The 25825-nt window shown below is 38.4% G+C and overlaps 2 protein-coding genes across 2 annotated transcripts in view; both read right to left on the reverse strand.

Annotated features, from left to right (window-relative positions):
• LOC145305361 (matrix metalloproteinase-25-like) overlaps positions 1-21930 on the reverse strand; it is a 30617-nt gene extending 8687 nt beyond the window's left edge. The window contains exons 1-13 of the mRNA XM_080146980.1: positions 21723-21930; positions 21071-21124; positions 20869-20906; positions 20230-20290; positions 18736-18797; positions 18088-18144; positions 3907-3955; positions 3373-3447; positions 2827-2870; positions 2297-2422; positions 1283-1320; positions 705-766; positions 173-233 (exon numbers count right to left, since the gene is read on the reverse strand). Of these exons, the coding sequence (XP_080003106.1) occupies positions 173-233; positions 705-766; positions 1283-1320; positions 2297-2422; positions 2827-2870; positions 3373-3447; positions 3907-3955; positions 18088-18144; positions 18736-18797; positions 20230-20290; positions 20869-20906; positions 21071-21124; positions 21723-21815 (820 nt within the window). The 5' untranslated portion in view covers positions 21816-21930. The remainder of the gene's footprint in view (positions 1-172; positions 234-704; positions 767-1282; positions 1321-2296; positions 2423-2826; positions 2871-3372; positions 3448-3906; positions 3956-18087; positions 18145-18735; positions 18798-20229; positions 20291-20868; positions 20907-21070; positions 21125-21722) is intronic.
• On the reverse strand, positions 6322-7840 carry LOC145306307 (uncharacterized). The gene is made up of 2 exons (XM_080148389.1): positions 6691-7840; positions 6322-6425 (listed from the first exon to the last, which is right to left on the reverse strand). Exons 1-2 carry the CDS (start codon positions 7472-7474, stop codon positions 6322-6324), a joined length of 888 nt encoding a protein of 295 aa, XP_080004515.1. The 5' UTR covers positions 7475-7840.
• Positions 21931-25825: the final 3895 nt, after the last annotated feature.

Below are 25825 nucleotides of genomic sequence, written 5' to 3' on the forward strand. Positions count from 1 at the left end.
CTGTTTTTAATATTATGATTGTACTTTTTAATTTCGTAGAAAACTGGATATAATACGATGCAATACATAATTATTCATTGTGGCTTAGAACCGGTTTAATCCAGCGGATATTAACCGATTAATATCTGCTGGATTAAACCGGTTCTAAGCCATACTGGAAAAATATTCTTACTATATTGTTGATAGACGGCCAAAATGTCGTCGTAACCAAGAGCAAAATTTTTCTCTAATCCCTGCAAAAAAATATATACTTTTATTAAACTTTCTAGTTTTCAAACTTTTACACCAATAAGTTTGATCTAGAAATGGAATAATTTTTCATTCATTGTTTGGGATGAACATCAACTTATCGTCCATTGTCTTATTTAATTTTAAAGTATACCCATGCAAATCTTATGATAAAACTGTTATGAAGCAGTATTATAAGGGATATGAAAAACATCTCTGACACCTGTAGAATCATCCTGCAGAGTTGATTATTTTTTACCCCCAAAAGAAGACAGAAATCTAGTACAAACTACTAATATATAATAAACCCTAATATATTAATGTGGCGGGTTATAATTCTTATTTTTAACTCGGCAGTATTATTCTACAGGTGTCAGAGTATATTTTATATACCTTTTAAAAATTTTTCAAAAACATTTTAAATAACATATAGACACAATGTGGTGCGGAAGGAGCAATACAAAATATCCAATTACCTTATAGAATGGATACATAATTGATTCTTGAACAGGACTATGAGCCAGACCAAGGGAATGCCCTGACATAACATAAATATATTTTTATACCTGCAGCGCACACCGCATCATACTATAGACGTAAAAAAGGGTAAATACTATTGCTATGTCCGGTAAATTACACTAATAGATAAAGAAGAGGTAAATGCCTTGGCCCATAAACAGGCGCAACTCAATACCTTGCATAATTAAGTCTAGGGAGTTAAATCAAAGGGTTGGTTTTCTCATGGATGTTACTTAACATAATATCCTTAAGTGTGTGTTAGAATATTGCATCCCATTACAATCGGATGATGCTCTGGCATCTCCAGATGGTCACTTGAAATTGAAGGAGAATCCCGTCCCAACAAGGTAAAAAAATATTTTTAAAAAACATTAAGAAAAATCTAATGAAAACATCAAATAATATTAATGCTAATCTTTCTAGTTGTCAATTTAAAAATGTATCTTTTCAAAAGGCTTTGCTACTTTTGGTCATAACCATCCTTGTTTATGCTGGCAAGACCTTATAAATGTTGACAAAAAGATATAAATGTTACCTATTTCATGAACTGCCACGGTGAATAAATCTGTCACACTTAACATTTAATTATAGTACAAGTTGAATAAAAAAGTATAAATTGGTAAATTATGTACAAAATATATGTAATGTACACTAGTACGTGGCTTCGTCGTTGCTACAAAAGTCCTAATTACAAAGACCTTAATTACAAAAGACCTAATCCTAGGTCTTTTGTAGGATTAGGTTATGTGTAATTTATGTGTTTTGTAGGATTAGGTATTTTGGAATTAAGTCTTTTGTAGTATTAGGTCTTTCGTAGGATTGAGTCTTTTGTATGATTATGTCTTTTGTTTGTAGCAACGATGTCCCTATCCCATCACTGAAATGCACACAAAGGCTTACAAATAATCTGAGATAGCTAATGAGCAGAAAGACTTATTTTTTAGGTATTTTCATTAGCTAGATGCTCCATGTGCATTATTGGACTTTGCCTTTTATTATTTGCTGGATTCATAAGCTGCCTAAAACGATATGCATACATTTAAGCCTTTTGGCAGCCTTTAGCCAATGTTGTTTTTAGCCTTTGGAAATCGATTGATTCCAACTACATTTAACCGTAAGGTTCACCGATAAAAAAAAATAATTTAAACTTGAAGATGATTAAAGCCCCTCCACAGATTATGACGTTATACGATAAAATAACCAATGAGAGGCCAGCATAAGTTTTACCATTGGTCAATTAGAGTCTATAATGGCCTCTCATTGGCTATTATATCATGCTATATTTTGTTTCAGATGGATTGATATTGAAAAGGACTAGGGCTTCGCTACTAGCCTTTAAGACGCTTTATTCAATAACTGTATTTTGATAATTCATTAGAATTTTTTTGTGTCCTTTTGATTTAATGAAATTATTTGATAGCAATGAACATCATTTTGTAGATAGATTATAAAATCATGTATACCAAAATTTTCTTTCCAATTAGATTAATCTCCAAAATTGGGAATAGTTTCAAGACCTTTATGGGAGATTTTTTTTTCAGTTTTGTACCTTGAATCAGTGCTATTAATAGTCCAAAATTCATCTTCATCAAAATGTATATCGCCACCTAGCTCATCAAATTCATATGGGTAGTAAGCATGTGCAAGTACCAGGCCAGAACCATCAAATGGGTACCTAGCATAAAAATTTTAATCCACGACTGAAGTTTAAAAACATTCCAACAGCGTATCATTTGGTACGTCTTAACTAACCGTGTCATATCTAAAGACCTTAAAAATTGATACACATTTCCTCAACATTGATAGCTGGAGGAGGGGAGATTCCTTGGCATAAGACTATGCACATGTCATGCAAGCAAAGTATTAGTTGTTTGCAATAATTGAGACATTAGAGATAGAAATATGTTTTAAGCTTTCAAGAGTGATCAACAAATGAATGGGGACAAAGTAGTATGCCTTCTCGTTTTCTTCAAAGACTGTTTCCAACCCCTTTACTTTGGTTGGGAGGAGCTTCTCCCACCCCCTCACACCCCCCCCCCCTCCTTAAAAAATCAATTCAATATAATAAAAAATTCTTACAAATCTCCATGATAGTATCTCCCAAATAGAATTCTAATATCAGCCTAAAAGAATAAAAATCTAATAATTTCCAGCTATTTAATGTTATAAGTGAACTATATCTTAATACTAGCAACTACATTTTTTGTGTGGGGGTAACCTTTTGTATCTGTCTATGGTTCACTGCTTTTGGCCTACCTATTCTATTGATGTCAGGAAATACCCTATACCCCATCTCTTTTCTAGGATTTTTTCCCCTTTCCTCTATCTTTCCCTCTACTATGGCGTCAATAGAATAGGTAGGCCAAAAGCTGTGACATCTATCCTCATTTTCCTAGGGCACTAAACACAGCTACAACCTTTTTTCTAGGAATGATTTCTCTTGGGAGGCTTTGAAAAAACCTCTCCAAAAATAGTTATAAACCTTACCAGGACCTATGAAAATTTACTTTGTAAACGATTGCAACGTCCTTGGGTACAAACAGACACACACATAGAATCACAAACATCATGTTACTTTTATATAAGGATAATTCTCACAAAATGGTCTTTTAAATTTTCAAATACCTCGTAGTAATTATCTGTTTGAACAAACTTTAATCCAGAATAAGGAGTCCAGGTATCAAAAGCTCTTTTCAGCTCCTAAAAAGATGTTTCAGAACAGAAAACACTTTGAGCTAAATATGTAGAAAGCAAAATATAAAGTAGTAAGTACTGTGTGTCTGTAACGTAAGATTTTGCTCACTACTGAATGTATTAAGTTCGCATAGGTACCTGAATGATTTTAGGCTTTTTTATCTTTAAATTTAAGTCTTCGGGTGGTTTTAAGATATTTCAATACCCCTTGGCTGGAATAAAAAAGCCCCTAGATGTACAGTTGCTTTTAGATTTTATATGATAAACAAAACACAGGTTTAGAAGCATTCAATCCGTTCAAGTAGCTACTTAAAAATGGCTATATGTTCCTTGCTTATTGTTTTGTATAGTCTTAAAATGTCTAGTATTAGATGAGCTGTCTGCTAACTTTCATTTGATGAAATACTGTTCTTAATCATAAACCTACTTTTGAACACAATTGTCCATATTTCTTTTTAAGTTTACCTGCATTACTTTTTCTTTATTTTCGAATTTGGGTGACCAATTTGATAAACTAATTATATTTATAAATTAAATGATTAATAAATAATTCTAAATACAAAATATGAATTTAAGATTCTTATAATATTTTTGTTAAAACGAAGCTTTTTTACATTATGGTTTTAATGTTCAATATTCATATTTGGTTCCTATTTATCCTTTATTTTGATATTTTTAGATTTTATGTTGTTAAGTAATTTGTTTTTTTTTATTTTAAAATGAGGTTTAGATTTGGAAATAAAGAAAAATGATAAAGGAATTTGAATAGCATAAATTTTTGTTGTAATCTTGAATAAATTAAAAATCAAAATGTAATTTCATCTTTTTGTAAAGTTGTTAACTTTGTACAGTAACAAAAATGTTTTTATCTGAGAAGAATTTATCTTTTGACAATTTTTGCTTATTGAATAGATATTATTATAAGGGCAGGTTCATATCGGAATTAGACGAAGAGGGGAAATGCAACATATAAAATGTACTTCAAAAAGATTTCTGACTGAAAAAGAATTTTAAGAAATTGAGTTTTCATTACCTAAAATATGCAAAGACGACTTTTATACCTAGTCCTCTCCCCTTATTTAGAGGGCTAAAACTTTTAGTGCATTTCCCCAGTTTGAAAATGAATTTCCAATAGTAAGTTAGTCAAAGTCATATTTCATTTCCTTACCCTTTTATTTACTAACCTTTCTTTTATGTCCTTTTCTGTAAAATTTAAAAGGCTGTACTGTGCAACTACTGCAATCGGCGGGAAAATTTTAATATTTTGTGTAGACATATCAGAAAAGCTTAAGTTTCAAATTAGTAGTTTCTAAAAAAAATTGCGGTCAAAGGAGCCATTAAAAGTTTGCTGGATCCTGGAGGATCAGGACCGGCAGGATCGTACCTGGAACCTGAAATTGACTTGAACACCTATATTTCATATAAGGATGTACTACTATATGCTATTTTAGTATTTTGGTAACATAAAATACTTTGTTTAAGTTAAAAAAATATTTTTTCTTTTTACCTGGATGTTTTACAAGAAAAAAGACCTAAAAATAGCATATATCCTATCCAATGAGCAATCAAAAGGATTCTGTATATATTGTAAGAGGTATATATAAAAAGAAAATTATATTGTATGCTTAACAGCAATTACCCTTAATTTCTTCATTCAGAAATAGTTATAAAAACTCTTTGTCTGGTCGTCAGCTGTTTTAAGACTTAAGATAAATTTTAAATCATACAGAGGTGTATTATATCCATAATAATCAGGTGCAGATTCCCGCTTTGGTCTCAGATAAAAATGTCCAAAATCGACCCACCCTAATTATTATATATGTAAGTTATTTAGTACATCTCTAAGGATCTGTTTTTCTGAGACTAAATCATGGCTTAAAGCCACAAACAAAGACCCTACACTCCCTAAAAAAATTTTGTCTCTTATTTTTTTAAGTTCATTCATATTAAGACTTATTAACTATTAGGGCCAAAAGTAAATAAATACTTTAACATTTAACATTTATTCCAAATAAATATTGTTATATGATTGCTTTTTAAAGGAATATGTGCTTTACATGAATTTTAATAATTACAATATTTCTCAAGCATTACATCTTAAAGCAAAGTTGTAATGGGTCATGAAGAGTGAGTTAGTAATCAAGTTTATTGAATAAATATTTCTTAATAAAAATATGATTATAAAGTAAAAGAACCTGAAATTTAAATTTTAAGATACAAAAGTTTAGGTTAAACTTTTTTTGGATATTTTCTTAAAAGCATTTCCTTCATTGCTAAAATTGCACACACAGATTTGACTTTAATTTAAATGCTTATCTATAATTTTTTAAAATTTAAATTAAAGGGATAGTTGCATGAAGTGCATTTAACAAGTTTGATTGCAAGCTAAAGTTACAAGAATACCATCAAACATAAATAAAATATTCTTAATGGTGTTTTTGTGAAAACGGGACAGCTATATGAGTTGCATATATCCAAAAAAAATTTACTTTCAAGTCTTGATAATTTTAAAACTACCTAGTATAAAGTTGAAATTCTTACAAATATATGCCCTAGAGATTTAGTTTAAATTATTGAACAGAAAAAATATACAGTTTACTAAATTCAAGTTTAAATGCATTTTGTACAACTACCCCTTTGCTTCATTTAATTTATTCATTAAATGTATTCCCAATTACTTGTACTTTATTTTTAAAACTACCAAGTTTACCCTGCAATACAATATAATAATCAAGAATAGAATTAAATATGTGTAGAGCACTGAGACCAAGCCATAAGCCAAGAGCAGAGCCAAATTCGACTATGATACAGAACCCATCATAAGAATGCACATCTGTATGAACCAATACTTCATCCTTTAGAATTACTTCGATAAAACTTTCATTGAGGTAGACATTGTTTGAAGATATTAACATCAAGGCCATGAAGAAGGTTGAAAAATTCATCTGCTATTAGTGTTTTGGTTTCTTTGTTGGGATTTTTTACTTCCTATGTAAATGATAAGATAGTAACAATTAGATCTTAATCAAATGGGAAGGAGAAATAAACTAAGTCAAACCCCAATTATAATATTTTTAAATGATAGTGCTAAACAATCCCATAAAATGCAAGAAGAAATACAACTATGTACTAATACACAAAAAGTTCAAGGGTCTGACAGTGTAGAAAGTGTGGGGGGTTTGTTTAAAGTCCCATTATCAAAATTTGTTTAGGACAAATAAAACCATACATTATTGCTACTAAGTTAACATTCCTTATCTATTTCACAAACAAGGCCTACAGAATCTTTAACCCAAGGTGGCAAACATCCATACCATTGAAGAAAATTGTCGGCCATTATTTTTTTCACGCATTCACCGTAGCTAGATCCCATACTTTCATAATCAGTACATGTTTCATCTTTATGTAGCTTAAGGTCATAAATCTCAAGTTCTACAAGATAAATTAATCCTGTTTCAACTCCAATCTCTGTTGGACCAAACTCAAATCTTCCTCTGTGAATATCAGGAATCCAAATATTGTTCTCCTTGTAAGGATCAACTAGAATTACAACATTAGATTCTGTTGACAATGCTAATAATCCAACTTGTGTTTCATACAATCTTCTGCAATAACCAAATGGTATCATAAACATAAGTTCTGTATCTACAGGTTTAAACTTGCTGTCTTCTACAGTTTCAGTTACCTCTGTAAAAAAATTTGAATAATCATATTCAAATATATTCTCTTTAAGTTTTTGAAAAGAAGTGTTTCCATATTTGCCTTTCCATGTAATGCCTTCTTGATCAGCAACTTTGCCTGTTGTAAAGTGGCTGAAGTAATTGTAACCATTTGCTCTGGCTTTTGTATAGTTAAACTGGGCATTCTGGCAGATGAAGATAATTGGTTTTGTAATTTGATCAATGGTCTTCTTCGATAATTGTGAAACAACAGGTTTGTCAATGTATTTCCTCAGTGAGTTCTGCATTTGGAAAGCAAATATTCCAAACACCAAAACATGAAAAGTAATCCTAATAATTTTAGCAACATTCATGTTGACTGTTCTATGATTCAGAATGGATTAACAATGTTTATATCAGAAAAGTAATTAAATACCAAATACATAAAGGTGAAAACAATAGATTTATTACACTAGACTGGCTGTCAGGCACAATAATTTACCAAACATAAAAGGAATTTTTTAAGAGACACATATTTTTATTCATTTTAATATTTAGTCACTAATGTCTTATACATTCCAATAATATGAGAACAAAATAGTAAATGATATGATTTTCTGATAGAAAGTTTTATTCTAAGACTTGACTTTTTTTATAGCTGTTTTATCATATAAATTTGAATTGAAAACCAATACTATTGCCAGATTGTGCCTACATTGTGTTCTTTAGGTCCAATTAACTGATTTGGGATATAGATATACTATATTAAGTTGATGAAAATATAGTATAGAATAAATAATTCAATTTAGAAAAAAACTTGTAATAATATTCTTCTTAATGAGATTTACATTTTATTAAGAATATTAATATAACTACAATATTATAAAATAATAATTAAAAAATCATAATTGTCCCTTTAGCAAACCAGTAATATGTAGACAAATTGATCTTAATATTATTGTTTTGTATCTAAATATAGTTTTGTTATTTAGATTGCCATTTAGTTCCACATAGTGCTTTTTATCTTTATGTTGAAGAAAATAGTACATATTTTTTTGACCTTATAAATATTACAATATTTTTGATAATATAATTAATAGCGGACCTTTTCTATGATTTAAAAAAATCATAACTAAATTTATTTTAAGCATAATTTTAGTAAGATAGATTAAAAGCATTTAAAATTTATATGAATATACATTGGTCAGTCAGTCTATCTTTAATACTTTAGAGGACATCAAATTTCATTGAGTGACCAGTATTGATATTCCCGAAAAAGTAGGGCCCACTCAGTCCTGTGGTTATCAAGATCTTAAGCTTCATCTTGATTGACAGGTGCAGGAAAATTATTATACTTTGAATTACAGACTTTGTATTAAAGCCTTTAGAGGTACATTCACTTTTGTGAAAAATAGCTAAACAAGGATGACAACATCCATAAGTAGCGAAGCTCAAAAATTATGATTGTATATCAGGAAAAAAAAATTATAAAGCAGTGTCATATAATGAATATTAATATTGGTAAAATAGGGAAATCATCACACCTTTAAAATCATGCAACCTTATAAACATGAAAACTTAAAAATCTAGAAATCGATCTAGCACTGCAATTAATAGACAAATCTTAATGAAACTTGATGAAAAAATGTGGAACATGAGCATACTCAATCCCTGATAATCTCAACCGTCAATCCTGAATAGAAATTGAGAAAACTACAAAAACCTAAAAAATCTAGGAATCGGTCTAGCACCCCAGTTAATAAAAAAATATTAATAAAACTTTGTGAAAATGTGTAGAATATAAAATTAATTTATCCCTGAAAATTTCATCCCTTTATCTTGAAAAGGAGTTGAGAAAATCACGAAAACGTAAAAATCTAGGAATCGATCTAGCACCCCAAATAACAAACAGACGGACAAAACACTGTATATTTTAGATGGGCATATATAGTGAGAATCTTCACAAAAAATTTCAGCTATCTATCTTGAATAGGAGCCGAGAAAATCACGTTTCCCCCAATTCATTAATTACGGACAGACGGACGGACGGACATTGTGAATTATAGAGTAGCTTCGCTACTAAAAACTGGACAGAACCAAAATACACCTATCCTAAAGTAGTAATTTGTTCACCCAAAAACGTTGTATACATATGAAATTGAAAGACATTTATCCTAAATGTTTGTTTTATATTATATTTATTGAATGTCTTTAACTGGGAATATTATTAAAATATTTGGATCATAGAAAGAAAACAAAGAAGTGGGTTTTGTCGTATTTTCACAGCTGCTTCACTACTATTTCTAGCTCTTGCAGGGGGCTCTAATCCTGCGGGGCAATCATTAATATTTACCTAATCTAACATAACCTTTCAAAATCTACCGTGAAAATACAACGAAAACCGCTACTTTTGGTTTCTTTCAATGTTGTATCTGTAATTCTAATCAACTTTTATATTCTTTCACTTTTAAACAGATTGTACTGTTATTCAATGTGATGTAAAAATGTCAAGCATAGTACATGTAATTAGGCTTTAGTTTTAAGACTTTTCTTTGAATCTTTATGACCTTTATTTTTTGCTCTAAAGGGCTGGTCGAGGCATTAAATGCAATAAGTATAGATGTATAACCCAAACATTTACCTGGCCCCGGTCTTGGGGACCATTTTCGTCTGCTGGCCATTTGATATCTGCTCATTTGTGACGAATTGGCTGTGTCAATATTTATGATGCTATTGGCTGACATTCAAAGACCCAATTGAAAGTCGGCACATAGTCGGGGTGTTGTGCCAGAGACAATGAGGCTGTTTATGACAAAGTCCCCAAAGTTTTATAATATTGTTTTCTTATTTTTTGGCTTAACAACTTTAGGGACTTTTAATTTTGATTGGTTGATTCAAGGAGTTGAGTGTGCAGACGTTTCAACCACTAATTTTAATCTACAAAAGCGGTAATTTTGTGTATTATCATTGGTGATGTACATCAATTTATCGGTTTATGAGAGTATGAAGATAAGAATGTCGTTAGATTTCCCCCCCCCCCCCCCACTAATTTAGGAATGGAATTTCTAAGATTATCTACTAGTCCTACTATCAATGGGTTTGAATGGTCTTTTCCCTCCTTTGACAGGATTTTATGAAATTATATATCCTTATCTTGGGATTTCGTGTTTCTCACAGGAATATTTTTCAGATGTGGATTTATAGACAATATCCCAACTTCCCAAGACTGTAGCTAATGATTAGGATATGATTTTTAGGGATCTAAAGGGATAAGACAATCGCCGATAATTTGATGTACATCCCCGTTGATGATACACAAAAAAACTTTAGCAGATTAAAATTAGTGGTTGAAAAGTTTGAACACTCAACTAAATGAGCCAACCAATCAAAGTTCCAAAAGTTGATAAGTCAATGAAGAAACGTTAATATAAAACTTTGGGGACTAGTGTAATAAAATATTATGATATCCTTCCCTTAATAAAGGGATGGAATTATTCATAATTATCTATTTTTCCTCAATGAGCTGATTATCACACTAGTCCTTAACGTTTTTAATAACGTTTTCTTATTCGTTGGCTTAACACTTTGGGGACTTTTAACAAATTTTAATTGGTTGATTCATAAAGCTGAGTGTTCAACTGTGGTAAGCCGAAGCGTTTCAGCTCACCGGTTGCGAGTTCGAATCCAACGAGCCCCTAGCCTTGAAGTATTCTACCAAAACAAACTAGCAGGATTTACTCATACAGAAATTATATTTAAACTGAATACATTTACAATGGGTGATTACTATATATATACAAAATAGATTATAACAATAAGTTAGGTTTGAAGGGGGTGTGGGAGACAAGGGCGTAGCCCGCGGCGGTAGACATCTGTGGGGTAAGCTGTAGTAAAAGGGGAGGCACCATCTCCCGGTTGTATAGTTGCCTGAGGGGCGCGGGGTTGCTAAGTGTCCGTGCCCCTCCCCTATTTAGCCAGTCCAATCTGACCGCTGCGCGACGGGGTCATCTGCGGTCATGAGGTGAATGGTGATATAATAGGATTAGTGCAGAAGGCTTGACTTGATAAGCCACTGCGTAGCAACTCTGTAAACTACCCGTCCGTCTGCTGCCGTATTACCACAACCTCCCCTTCAAGGGCTGCGGGGCTCCCGAGCCACCAGGCCTTGAACCTGGGGATACGGCAGCCTCTGTCTGCGAACGACAACATCTTCCTGGGGCACAGCTCGGTGCAGGACAGCCCTGGCTATACAGGCTCCGCGGGACACTCGCTGCTCGGTCTGGCTGTGGTTGGATATCAGCATTGTCAACTCCCGGTTGGCTTCCAGCTGAGGGTTGGCGACAGCCAGGCCCCGTCGTTGGAAGTTTGGCCTTGTTTGCAGGACTAGCTCTGTCTCGGCTGGTAACTGAACACGGAGGCCTAGGCTCACTCTAGAGGCTCCCAAGGGGGGAACAACGATGGAGGAAGGCGCGTAGAATTCCATGGGGGCGCCTGCCTTGTCCAGGTTGCTCGGCCTCTTAGCTCCCACCCGGATGGGGACGGCTGTCATCTGTAGGGGACACATCGCTTCAGCTTCACCCTCTGGGGCCGCCACTTCCATCTCAGTGGCCGCTTCTTCTCCTGTAGGCTCGCTGCTGGCAGGCAGGGGCTCCATGTCAGCATCAGGGTTCCAGACTGCATCCCTAGGCGATTCTGGGGCTGGCGGCGCCAGCGGTGGTTCGTTGGGTTGGTGCTGCAGGTTCTCTTCTACCGGGTCACGATCCTGGCTGCTAGGCTGTGGGGTGGCGGCTGCCGGCTGGTACACTGGAAACTGTCCTGGTTCACTAGCTGGCAACGCCGCAGCTCCGGCTGGCAGCTCAGTGGCGTCCTCGTCGCCGTCCAGTTCGCCTTGGATGTCTGTTGGAATCTGCTGGGCAGTGACATCTCCTGTGTATTTGCGCAGTCGGCCGACATGCGCGGTGATTTCCGAGATCTTGGCTGTTGGAGAGGCAGGTTTGATGACGTAGTGGACGTCCGTGGCCCGTCTCACTACCTTCCAAGGGCCAGTCCACCTCTTGGTAATCTTGGCTGACTTCCCTGGCACCAGGCGGGGGGCAGATACCAGACCAGGTCTCCAACTTCGTATTTGGCCGTGCCTTCATAAGCGGCCGCGCTCCTTCGGATGGTTCCCTCCTCTCGCTGCTGGATTGCGTTGTACACGGCGTGGTATCGTTGGAGGAGGGCTTGGACGTTGGCTGGGACTGAGGCATATTCAGTGTCTGGCAGCCGGAGTACCAAGTCCACCGGGAGCTTGGCCTCTCTCCCAAAGTAGGCCAGGAAAGGGGTCACGCCCGTGGATCTGCAGGCCTTGGTATTGTAGGCGAAGGCGATGGCAGGCAAGTGTGGCTCCCAGTTGTTGTCATCTCTATCCAGGAACAGCCGCATGCCTGTGTTGAGCGTCCGATGGAACCTCTCCACCCGGTTGGACTGCGGGTTGTAGGGCGGTGGATGTGTCAGGCCAATCTCAAGCTTGGAGGCCAGTTCCTTGAATACCTGGCCAGTGAACTCCATCCCATTGTCGGAGTGGATCTTCAGGGGGCATCCGAACGTGGCCAGGTGGCGGTGCAGTAGGGTTTCAGCCACCGTGAGAGTGCGCTTGTTGGGGATGGCGTAGAGGCTGACAAACCGGCTGAACCCATCCTGACAGGTGAGGATGTAGCGGTTCCCGGCTGGCGTCTCTGGTAGGGGCCCCACCAGGTCAATGAACAGGACTTGCTGTGGATACCCCTGTCGGGAGGGCACGTGTATTCCTAACTTCAGCCTCTCCTTGGTGACCTTCTGTACACACTCAGGGCAAGTCTGAACCATCAGGCGGACGTCACGGGACAGGTTGGGCCAACAGAAATGCATGGCGACGCGGGCAATAGTGGCTTCCATTCCAAAGTGCCCAGCCATGGGGGCTCCATGGGCTAGGAAAAACGCGTCCTGCTGGAGGGCCGAAGGCAGCAGGTATCTTGTCCTCTCCCCTGTCAGGGTCTGGTCGGTGGTGGTGAGGCAGCCCTGCTTGTCGAGTCCCAGGGCTGCGAAGCGGCTGGCATACTGCTGCTCGTTCCTGTCCTTGCCTCGTAGCTCAGCCTTAGTTGGGGCCTTTCTGTCGGCCACCCACTGGCGGACACGGAGCAGGATGGGATCCTGGGTCTGTGCTTCTAAGACTCGGGCCGGATCCAGCCTTGCTGCGGAGGGTCTGTCAGCTGCGGGCTCCCCTAGCTGGCAAAGGGTGTGGAGGTATTCAGCCTGTTCTGCTAATTCTTCGGCGGACGCTGTCGGCATATTATCATCCTCCCGGTGGCTGAGGGCGTCAGCATTGGTGTTCTGGGTGCCAGGACGATGGCAGACAGTGAAATCTAGGGCCGCTAGCTCCTCCTGCCAGCGGGCCACCATCCCTGTTGATGTGTTCAGTGACTTCATCTGTAGCAAGGCTGAGGAATCAGTGTTGATCTGAAAGCTACGGTAGGACAAGATGCCGTGAAATTTCCGAATTCCATACATGATGGCGGCCATCTCTCCCTTCCAGGACGGGTAGCAAGTCTCGGGGTCGGTTGTCTTGCGCCCCACGGCGGCAATGAGCCTCTCCTTGCCGTCCTGGCATTGGCTGAGTATGGCAGAGATGGCACGGCTGCTGAAGTCTGTGGTGAGCTGGAACACGGCTGGTAAGTCAAACCTGGGTGGCGCTCGGATGGGGGCTTGGCGAAACTTGTCCTTGAGCTGTACCAGCTGGGCTTCCATCTCGGCTGTCCAGGTCAGTGTCTTGGCCGTTTTCTGCCGATTCATCTCGTAGGTGAGGTCGGCATACTCGGGGATGAACAAGCGGTAGTAGCCAAAGAACCCCAGGAGCGCCAGCAGGTCCCTGGGGGTGATGGGGGCCGGCCAGTCAAGGATGCGGTCAATATAATCCTTTTGCATGGCTATCCCCTCACGGCTGAGGATGTGGCCCAGATAGTCTACTTGGGCTCGGAACAGCTTGGTCTTGGCTGGCTTGAGGCGGATTCCTCCCCTGCGGTGGGCTTCCAAGACCTCCCGGAGCCTAGCCAGGTTGGCCCAGGTGTCTTGGTGAAAGGTCAGGACGTCATCAAGATATGACTGGAGGTTGGCCGTGCCCAATGGGTTCAGGACCCCTGCAATAAATCTGGAGTAGACAGATGGTGCGGTAGCTAGGCCAAAGGGCATCCTTTTCCATTGGTACAAGCCTCTGGGGGTGGTGAAGGCGGTGCAGGGCCGGCTGTCCTCGGACACTCGGATGGTGTAGTACGCAGCCACCGCGTCTAAGGCACTGTAGACGCGGTGTCCCCCAGCTCGTTCTACCAGCTGCTGGATCCTGGGCAAGGGGTAGCTGTCCAGCTCAAGACACTTGTTGAGGGCCCTGTAGTCGACGGCCCAGCGGGTGCTCCCGTCCTTCTTCTTGATAGGCACCAGGGGGCTGCTCCAGGCTGAGTCCGAAGGCTCTATGACTCCTTCTTGCAACCATGTGTCCAGTTGTTTTTCCAGCTCAGCCTCCTGCCGGGGGTTCAGGTCCCGAAATCTCTGGCGGATCGGCTGGGTCCCTGGCTTGAGGCGCAGCTGTAACTCTACTACATCAGTGCAGCCGGGGGTAGAGTTTGAGAAGACATCCCTGTACTCTGACAGCAGGGTCCAGACCTCCTTCTTGAGCAGGGGGTCCTTGCGCAGAAATTCGTTCTCCTCCATCTCAAGGGCTGCCCACAGCTGCTGCATATCTGGGGGCTCAACAGGCTCTTGGAACGAATGGATGCGAGGGGGAGGCTTGTAGGAGACCTCCAGAATGTCGGGCTTTACCAGCTCCCCAGCCACGGGGAGGCCGGCGTTCAGCAGGAGAGGCATCTCCCCCTCATTTACCACCAGCACTCGGAATACGCTGGCGGAGCCAGGCCTGTGCGCATACAGGCCTTCTGGTATGACAAGATACTCCCCAAACCTCTGTTCTGGGGCAGACAGCTGGATGGCATCCTTGGTGCGGTGTCCCACTAGCTCAACAGGGACAGCCATGACACCGCTGCCAGGCAAGACCACCCTCTTGGCCGTACGGAGTTGGGGTGGTTGGCCATTGGTTGGAGTGACAGCACTTAGCCTGTAAGTGGCTGGCACTGGGTACGGAGGCACCAGCCGCGATTTGACGGGCTCGGCGCCGGGAGAGGCTGAGGTGTCGGAGCCATGCGTGGCTCCGAGGGCGCTCGGCCACGATTTGACGGGCTCGGCGCTAGGAGAGGCCGGGTTGCCGGGGCCAGCCTTGGCTCCGTGGGCGTTCGGCCGCGACTTGACGGGCTCGGCGCCGGGAGAGGCTGAGGCATCAGAGCCATGCGTGGCTCCGAGGGCGTCCGGCCACGACTTGACGGGCATGGCGCCGGGAGAGGCTGATTCCTGGGGGCTGGGCGCGGCTCCGAGTGCATCGGACCGCGACTTGACGGGCCTGGGCTCGGACTTGGCCGGTTGGATTGCTGGGGGCCCCAGGTAGAGGGGGCCAGGTGGACACGGCTGGCCGTTGATAAAGGTGTCGGCGGAGAAGATAGGCTCTGGAGGGCTGGAAATCTCGGGAAACGTTGTTGGCAGGCTCTCCAGAGGCACCTTGGGTACTGGGGGCACTCCCATGGCTAGCAGGTTGGTCCCCCTGTGGGCGTTCAGCGCAGCATCCACCCAGTGCGTGCCTTTCTCGACTACACGCGGCTGCTCTGGCAGTGGGCCTGGCAGAGGCCCCTCATAACTCAACTCTCTCTCGGCTGTCTCCCGGTCTATGGGGACGCCACGGAGTGGGATAAACTCCCCACGCACCCACAAGCAGGGGGGTTGCATGTCGAAACAGAGCCTAGTTCTGAACTCCTTGAGAAAGTACCCTCCTAGGTTCAGAGGGTGTGAGAGATTCCGTACCACAGTCACGTGGTACAGATGGAGTATAAGAGTATGTGAGACTGCCATATATAATTCATATAATTTTCCAATTACCTGAAGGGGTTGCCCTTCCTCATTAGCAGTCAGGATTTGGGTGTTGTCTGGAACCAACATCCGCTGCACGCCCGTTGCGTGCATGAGGTGTTCAGAAATTACAGCAGACCCTGGTACACGGTTGCCAGAATCTACCATGGCATCAACCTGTACGTGCTGGGCAGGGTCAGGAGTAGGGAACCTCACCCTGATGTGGCAGGGGAAGTGGAGGTCCTGCCCTTGAGACAAGGGGGCCTCCCGCTCGGCTGGGGTCGGCAGAAACTTCGGCGGTGGCCGAACCGCAGCTATGGTAGTATCGCTTACCATGGTGTGTGTAGACCGCTGGTGGTGGCTTATACTGTAGCTTCGAATCACTAGAGCTTATCAATTATCACTGGGTCAACAATTTTATATTTCTTTTTATCACTTGGTTGACATTTATACACACTTATGTGTAGTTATCACTAGGAGCTCTAGGTGTGATTCTGGAAGCACTGGCAGCAGGGAATGTCCGTCCTGCAAGGGTCAATGGATGGCGGCGGCAGGGAATGTCCCGTCCTGCAGCGCCGCTGGTTCGAATCCCGAAAGATGGCGACAGGGAATGGCCCTTCCTGCAGCGCCTCGGGTTCGAATCCTGGGAGGTAACGGCAGGGAATGTCCCGTCCTGCCGTGCCTTTGGCTCAAATTCTGCTATCCGTCGCAGTGGTAGGCCTTACTTGTGTGCTGAAGCTTCGCAGCCACACATTGCCTTCTCAGGGAGACCAGCACTTAGCTGTCCGTCTCGTAGGTTTTGGCCTGGGTGTCCTGGGGCTTGTCCCAGCTACACTTGCCAATCTAGACTCAGTTCTGTAGCCGTCTGAGCTAAATTATCCGATTACCGTGGCTGCGCACCTAGCGCTACTCCCACACAGTACGGAAAAACGCCGTAAACTGGCGCTTTTAGCAGGCTAAATCTGCTTGCCGTAGGCCAGAGGCCTACATAATGCGTTCAAAATGATGGAAAATCGACCTAAAAAGGCCGTCTCGCGGGTCAGTTGGCTTCTCAGTTGGCAGCTGACTGTCCCCTTACTTGCAAAAGGGTCCAATCAGAGGTAGAATTGGCTAGTTTCTGTAGGGCTCGATTGAAACACGCTGACACCAAGATGTGGTAAGCCGAAGCGTTTCAGCTCACCGGTTGCGAGTTTGAATCCAACGAGCCCCTAGCCTTGAAGTATTCTACCAAAACAAACTAGCAGGATTTACTCATACAGAAATTATATTTAAACTGAATACATTTACAATGGGTGATTACTATATATATACAAAATAGATTATAACAATAAGTTAGGTTTGAAGGGGGTGTGGGAGACAAGGGCGTAGCCCGCGGCGGTAGACATCTGTGGGGTAAGCTGTAGTAAAAGGGGAGGCACCATCTCCCGGTTGTATAGTTGCCTGAGGGGCGCGGGGTTGCTAAGTGTCCGTGCCCCTCCCCTATTTAGCCAGTCCAATCTGACCGCTGTGCGACGGGGTCATCTGCGGTCATGAGGTGAATGGTGATATAATAGGATTAGTGCAGAAGGCTTGACTTGATAAGCCACTGCGTAGCAACTCTGTAAACTACCCGTCCGTCTGCTGCCGTATTACCACACAACATTTAGTTTCAACATATGTGTCATTCTAAGTAATAATAGATCTAAAGGATCCAGTCTTATTGAATATTTACCTTAAATTTATCAAGATACCTTTACTTATTTGTACTACAATAGGAAGTTTTTTTTTACTTTTTAAGTGCTTTGAAAAATATTTTTGTCCTTCAAATATATTACAAAGAAGAATTTTAAAGGCATTATTTGCTTGCTAGGATGGTTGTGTTCTCCAAGTTTTTTATTATTGTTACAACTTAGATAGACCCTTAAATTCTATCCGAGGTTAGGGTTAACTTTTGTATAGTTGAGCTTTGCTTTTATAGATATTGTCATCCTAACTTATTGTATTTTTTAAAAATCTAAAAAAATTTTATATATGTATAAATACTAACTGGTATTTTAAATTTCTTTTAGTCCAGCCTTTGCTTCCTATCACAAACCGTTTTTGCCTAGAAAAAAATATCTCTCCATGTCCCATAATAAAAAGTAGCAAGATTTTTTTCTTCTTTAGCTTAAGATTTCAATAACTGCTGAACCGATGGAGTTCTCTATTTTAAGGAAGCCTCACTGGTTGGTTATAAGCTATTTTTTAGATTTCAGTATGAAAACGGTTTGCTGTTTAACAATGAATTCTACATCATTGTTAAAAAATGAATCTTAAGCTTTTAAGTCATTAAACTAAGATATCCATTTTAAAAACATGTATTCTTTTTTATGTATCAACTGATGATTTTTTTTATGAAACACTGTTTAATGGAAATAATAATATAAATAAAACATAAATAAATTGTGTTGATTACTCTATGGTAAAGAAAGGTTAAGAGGGATCTAAAGGAATAATACAATGGCCGATAACGATAATGGATGCATATACCCGATAACCATACACAAAATTTCCCCTTCTGTAGGATAAAATTTGTGATTAAAATGTTTGGACGCTCAACTTAACAAATCAAAATTTTATAAAAATCATAAAACTTTGGGGACTATTGTTATAAACAACTCAATAACCCGACCTCTCTGTAGAAAATATAAATTACCTTACTAATGTTTCTTCTTTAGAGGGTAAATCTTTATTTCCACATCTTGACATTTCTAACAGCTAAAAGTTAAAAAAATATTAAAGGGAAGATATGACAAACAAACATAAACATTTGAGTTAGGATATTTTTATGACTTAATTATGGAGATGCTTCACTTACAAGATTGTATATTGTTGTCCTAGGAATCGATATTTCAAAAAAAGGTTGTCAATAAAATTCAAAATCAGCATGTTTTGAGAAGACATACGGACAATCTTTTACATACACAGAGTTGCTACTCTTTTTAAAAAGTACTACTACATGAATTGCCATGTCAAGTTTAAAATTTATAGGACAATTCTAATTAACGATAAGAGCTATCCGCTTTAAGAAAATTTTTTTGTCGCACTTTGCTTAAGTTGCAGTAGATAATTTCAAATTTATTGATAAGAAGATATTTTTATAATAAGACATTAATACAATTTTGTCTAGACTTATGCAGGGACTAGGGAATGCGATTCAGACAAACAGCTCTAAGTGAAAATTTATTCATTTCTTATTTCTCCCCTTCTTACCCACTTCCATTCAGCAAAATAAAAAACATAAGTTTTACAATCTTAAATGGAATTAATTGTCAGAATAACAGCCCAAGGACTTATACTGATTATTAAGTTATGTTTTCTTTTCTAAGTGTTAATTTTGTTTGTACTACCATCTCATTTTAGACCTTCGCTATTATGGATATGTCATCCTTGTTTTTATTGAAACAAAGAGGCATTTCGTTCATGCTCGCCCTTAATATTGATATTTAGAATGAACTTTATTTTTGTTGTTGATAACATACCAGTCAATACTGCTTATTTCACGACATTTCCAATATAAAAAGAAGTAATGTTTTTTTTTATCTGAAAATTAATTTGAATATGATATATCTACTGAATCGATTGAGATCTCCATTTCTGTCAAGGGTAAGTGGGTTAAATTAAGCACTACTTTTATTCCTTTGAATGAAAACACACTATATGTGTAGATTTTTTTAGATGAAAAATTTTATATGGGATATATGTTGATTCCTTATTTTATAAGCACAAAATCTCTATGCATACGTCTTATGCAAGTGCATTGACACAATACAGTCTGTCCCGATTTTGTATTACTTTTGCGGAACATTTTTCCAGTTACGTCATATTTTTCTTTCCCGAAAAAGGGAAGGGGGAAAGAAAAAAAGGGAAGGGGGGAAGAAAAAAGAGATGGGAGAAAAGGGGGTTTTCCCCATCTCTTTTGAAGAGATTTTCTTCCCCCCTTCACTTTTTCGGGAAAGAAAAATATGACGTAACTGGAAAAATGTTCCTCAAAAGTAATACAAAATCGGGACAGATTGTATTGTGTCAAGTGCATTGAGCCTTTGCTACATATGAAATAATTTTAATATTTACTCTGATCAATATTCAGTTTCTTTATGCTTTGCTTTTATGGATGTTTTCAAGCTTGTTCCAAGTTCAAATAAATTACCTTTAAAGTCGAAGTATTTATTTCTCCAGTAACAGGTAAACCACCAAAGCTTTGTAAATTTCTTGATAATAAAAGATAATAGTTATTTATCACATCGTGTTATAAACATCTTTCCGCAAATATAAAAATGTACAATCATAAAATTAAAACCAGCTTTTTAGCCACGAGATGCCAAGAAGTCATGGGCTAACAAAACTGGTTTTAATCTAATGATTGTACATTTTTATAATTATAGATTTTATAAACTGTCAATATCAAATATTTTATGGATTGTTTGTCATTTCCCAAACTGTATTACTTTTGAAAATTATATTGGCTTGGCAGAAGCAGCAACCCTCAAGCCACCGAATTAGCCAAACTGATGTATTCGCAGCTGCACTCATCCATGCAGCTTATGCAAAGCTGCATTCTCAGTAGCAACATATCACTCAGATTGAAAGCTGGGCGGCTTGGTAAAAGACAACAACTCTGATCCTCAACCAATATCAGTCTTAGCCACTCTAAGCTGCAGCAGCTATCCTACCCTACATGCAATCTTAGCATGTGTCACCCTCAATCAAAGCTAGCAAGGCTAATGGCTATCCTTCGAACCATTGAATGAACAGTTTTGTGTTACTCCAAAACAATATTTACTCTTACCTTATTGCTTCTTTTACGGCAGATGCAGTTAAAAGTGCCTAGAAGATATCTTAGTTAACTTATCATGTAAATGCAACTAATTCAATTCAATTCTAGAATTATCGAGAGTACATTAGAACTTTGATTTCTTTTGTTTAATCGAGATTGGTCAATAATTTATCATCCATTGCCTTATCCCTTAAAATCCCCTTTTAAAATTTACCTGACCATCTCCAGAAACTTCTGGTAGGTAACCAAACCTCTTCAGGTATCCTACCTAAATATTTTGTTTGAAGTATTTTTTTTGTGTTGTGTAAATGAGTTATAATTAACACCACTAGATATCCAAGTATCCATAATTGTAAATTGAAAAATGTTGTGGACATGGTTTTGTTAGGGGATGTGAGGTTTTGGGGTGTAATACAGACAACAAGTGGGGTATAATGTTATAGTCGTGTGGTTGATTACACCCCCTACAAAATAAACATCCCTAAAAGTCACGCAGCTTCCATTGATTAATTTTAAGGGGGGGGGATTGTGTGCCTCTAGTAACTTGACTTAACACCCCTCACAACAGTGTATGGGTAACCCACCTTTTTCCCGCCTCTTTTAATACAAATTAAAAAAAGAGGTACGGGGGGATTGTCCTAAGCCTGACCCATGCGTGGGGCTCAAAGCTTTTACCTGGGATACTCTATCCCTGCAGGGCTATCTAACTTAACCTAACCTAAAGTTAAAAACAAAAAACAACCTCTTTATTTTTAATTTTTTTAAAAACCAAATATGATGGGTTTGAATGCTCAAGAGGGTACTTTATATGATAGTCTATGAATTCATACAAGAAAAAAATATTCCACGATTTTTTTCCAACTTACCAATTGATTAGGTGAGTCATTATTTGTTTGGATTGGTTTGCTCAAAGTTTGAACCACCAAAACCAGGCCAATAATCATCCAAAAATTATTCATTTTTCAGCATTTGTTTTCTAAAATGTCTTAGCAAAACTTATGAGAAAAGTGATGCTTTTCTTTTTCACAGTAATTATAATCCGATTTTCATGTTTGTTATTTTCAGGGAAGGAGATGACATGGATCTTGTGTTACATTGGTATCCAAAGTATAATAGTTTTAACAATTATATAAACCTTGATTGGTTGGTAAAATCTAGCAGTATCAAAGCTTTTTCCCAGTCATTTTAGTATACAGATGGGATACTATTGTTAATCAAAATTGGGGGTATACATTAAATTGTCCTCCATTGTCTTTTATAAGACTCTTTTTTTGACGAACAGTTTGGGCTTCGCCTTAAAAAAACACTAAATATACATTTTAAAATTGTAAAGTTACTGCTTTGAGCGTCGAACGCATACTGAGTCAATGAAAATTTATCTATTTTCAATTAGGCATAAGACAGGGGGATATATTCTGAAAACAAAACAAGAGAATTATTTGTAGCCAATATATACAAATATAAGGAGAAAATTTTTTATTGGAAATAAAACATTTAATTCTAAAATAGTTTATGAAATATTTATAGAAAATATTTATCACTTTCAAACCATTACATTGGTTTCTTTTTTGGGTTCCCCAAACATCTTTGAATTCCCCTATTCAAGTTGCTTTTTAAAAATTCTATGACTCATAAATACAAAAAATGCATTAGTTATAAAAATGATTAATTGTCTTCCTCTTTATAGAAAAAGTAGTAGGATGGTTGTCTGTTCGAATGAAACTTAAGATCTCGCTCACAGTTTGACTGATTGGGCTATACTTTTCAGGGAACATATGCTTTGGTCATAGAAAGATATAAGCTGTTTCTTTAGGGAAAGGGGCCTTAGACTAAAGTAATTAAATTATATACATATGTGTAATGTGTATATTTTCTGATAAAATATCGTATTATGTTTAAATGATTGTTTAACATTTTTAAAAGCAGAGCTTTTCTATAATTAGGGTAGGTCCGTCTGTCCATACGTCCATCCGTAACGGATAGCTTTTTTTCGTTAATTAAGCATGTTAAATTTGTCCTATCGATTTCAAATTTTTCATGATGACTCCTGTATTAGTTAGGTACGATTTAGAAAGCGTAGCAACTCTATAATTGTTACCAGAATGTCCGTGTGTCCATTTTAAACAAGTTGATTTTTAACTTTTTTTTATTTCTGAGCTTAGCTTTTATAAATTTTATCATCCTTGTTAAAAGGTAAATTTAACTTTTGTCTACGGTCGGTTTCATGCTATTTGAGATAGATATACAATAGGTGTTGTACGTCAACTGTCATGTAAACCATTTAAAAAAAGACGCATTGTAACAAAATTTAACCTAACCTAACCTGACCAATGTAAAAAACAAATTAACAAAAACTACCACCCACTAAATCGCCCTTAGAAAAAAATGACCCACTCAAATTTTTTTGTTGCTATAATTGAAAGTCGACTTCCCCACCATCAAGGGCCCCATGATTACAACAAGTATAGACTTGTGATTGTGAGCAGAAAAGCTTTGCTTTAAAATATCTTATCTTAAGATTACTCGGAAATAGGGTGGCCTTTCATTTTTACAAATTTTCGCATATTAGCGTTTTTTTGTTTACACGCCAAAAAAACGCAATAGCTTATTAAAAAAGGGATGCCTTACAATGAGATTTAAAATTTTTGTTGTTAAGATAATTTGAAGTTCTGCTGATTTGATTTTAACCCTAAAATCTATTTTATTGTCTAATCTCCTAAGGGTGACACCCTACATAATTCAAAAGTCCAAAAAGGTGGTGAATCTGAAAGGGGTTTGACCTTTACCATAACACCCCCATTGACAATTTTAGGGGGGTGCAGGCCAATGGGGAGTGGATACACCTTCCTTCTGCAAGCCTCAGTACTCAAGTGTATGAACATAGGAAATAGAGAAATGAGGATATTAGATTCTAATTCTATTTCAAATATCATTTACATCAACAGTAAATAAAATGAAAAAAAAACGTAGAAATAAGTTTAAACAAGTACAAATGTGACCATAAGAAGCATAAAAATAGTAATAAAGCAGTAAAGTTTAGGATTTATCAATAAATGCCTTGTTCCACGTAACAAACCTATGGTCACATTGATAGATTGACAAGTTGATAATTTATAATGATATTCAAAATACACTTAATAGTACATATGAAGAGGTTTTAAAATATACGGCGTTTTCACACAAATTAACTGGTTTTGCACTGATCCCCCCCACCCCTTATTTTTTTAAAATTGAAAATTAGGAAAAGTATTATTCATTGATTTGTTTGCTACTTTAGGTCAGGTTAGGTTAGGATATAGCCCCGCAGGGTTAGAGCACCGCAGGTTTAGGCTTTCTACTGCTAGGTTTAGACATAGGAAATCGTCTATTAGCAAATGATGAGGGGGGAGGGGCGGACTTTAGTGCTCTACGGGTATTTTGAAAGTGCACTAAATAAATATATCAGACATATTACTTTCAATGTTACATGAGTAACAGTGTAAATTAAATATACTAATTAAGATAGCTAGAATGATGACTTCACTTTCTCTCCCCACCACCCACGTCATCCTTTTACAAGGTGCAGGAAAAAAAAGTGATTTGGTTTAACCCTCCTTTCTGTCAAACAGTGAAAACTAATGTTGCAAGGAAATTCTTACTGCTGATTGATAAACATTTTAAGAACACACCTCTTCAACAGTACTTCAACCGTTCTACAGTTGAAGTGTCTTATTGTTATATGCCTAGTATCAAAGCCTTTATAGCTGGACATAACAAATTCTTACTCAAAGATACAGCTGCTGCTAATATTTAACCTGCAAAATTGTGCAACTGCTGTGTGTCCCGTTGGAGGCCAGTGCTTGAAGTCTTCCTTGGTCTACAAAGCAGAAGTCATCAATGCAGTAAAACCTTCCACATAAATTGGCCTGACTGGTAATACTTTTAAAGAAAGATTTACTGGTCACAAGACATCCTGCAACAATGCCAATGCAGAGCACAAAACCAGCCTGTCATCATTCATCTGGTCATTAAAACGAAACCAAACTAATTATGACATTAGATGGACCATCCTGCAGCAAGCACCGTTTCAAGATAGTTTTTTTTATTAAATTTGTTTAATTTTAATTTCAATATTTTAAAAAAATTCTCTAAATTTAATTGAAAATCTATGAATGCTAATATTATTGTCAGTATTAAAAGATATGTGTAACTGAAGATTGCTTAACCCTTAACAGTCGGGCCCCTTGCCGCACCTTAATCAGTCGGGGGGGGGGGGGGGGGGGGGGGGCGTTCAACGCCCCCCCATATTATCTCAGTTCCTATTAGAGCTAGAGGGCTAATTTTTTTTGTACAAGTCCCCTGTGTTATGATGGATTTCCGACCTTAAGTAAGTCAAAGTCAATTTTCGCTTCCTTCACCCTTTTATTTAACAACCTTTGTTTTTAGGTCCTTTTTTACTTAAAAATTTCAAACGGCTGTAATTTTCTTATTTTTGAAGCTAGAAGAACAATTTTTTTGCAGAAAATGTTTATCTTTATGTAAATTTTATATTTGAAAAGTCAAAATATAAATTTCAGCGGCCGCAGCTGTACTTGGCAGCTGCCAGCCGCCGCAGTCGGCGGGAAAACGGCGGTGGATCTTTATGAAATTTTAATACGTTGTAGACATGTAAGAAAAGCTTAAGTTTAAAATTTGAAGTCTCTAAGTCAAAAATTGAGGCCACAGGAGCCTTTTAAAGATTTCTGGAGACCTGGAGGATCAGGACCTGCAGGATCATACCTGGAACCTGAAATTGACTTGAACACCTGTATTTCATATAAGGATGTACTACTAGAGGATATTTTAGTATTTTGGCAAGATAAAATACTTTGTTTAAGTCAAAAAAATATTTTTGCTCTTTACCTGGATGACCCTGCCAGGTTTGTTGGCATCCTGTGCCCGCCAGGATGGAGATATTCAAAAAATTCCAACTCTCAGTTATATGTCATAC

This window comes from Acartia tonsa, chromosome 14, assembly GCF_053477335.1.
Source record: "Acartia tonsa isolate MP-2025a chromosome 14, ASM5347733v1, whole genome shotgun sequence".
In the NCBI taxonomy this organism is placed as follows: Eukaryota; Metazoa; Arthropoda; class Copepoda; order Calanoida; family Acartiidae; genus Acartia; species Acartia tonsa.

What these genes read in the sequence shown, in the direction of transcription:
- LOC145306307 (XM_080148389.1), bottom strand. Translation starts at nt 7,474, where the DNA reads ATGAATGTTGCTAAAATTATTAGGATTACTTTTCATGTTTTGGTGTTT. An exon ending in TTGTGAAATAGATAAGGAAT is followed by an intron (nt 6,426 to 6,690) that starts GTTAACTTAGTA and finishes TTACATAGGAAG; the next exon opens with TAAAAAATCCCAACAAAGAA.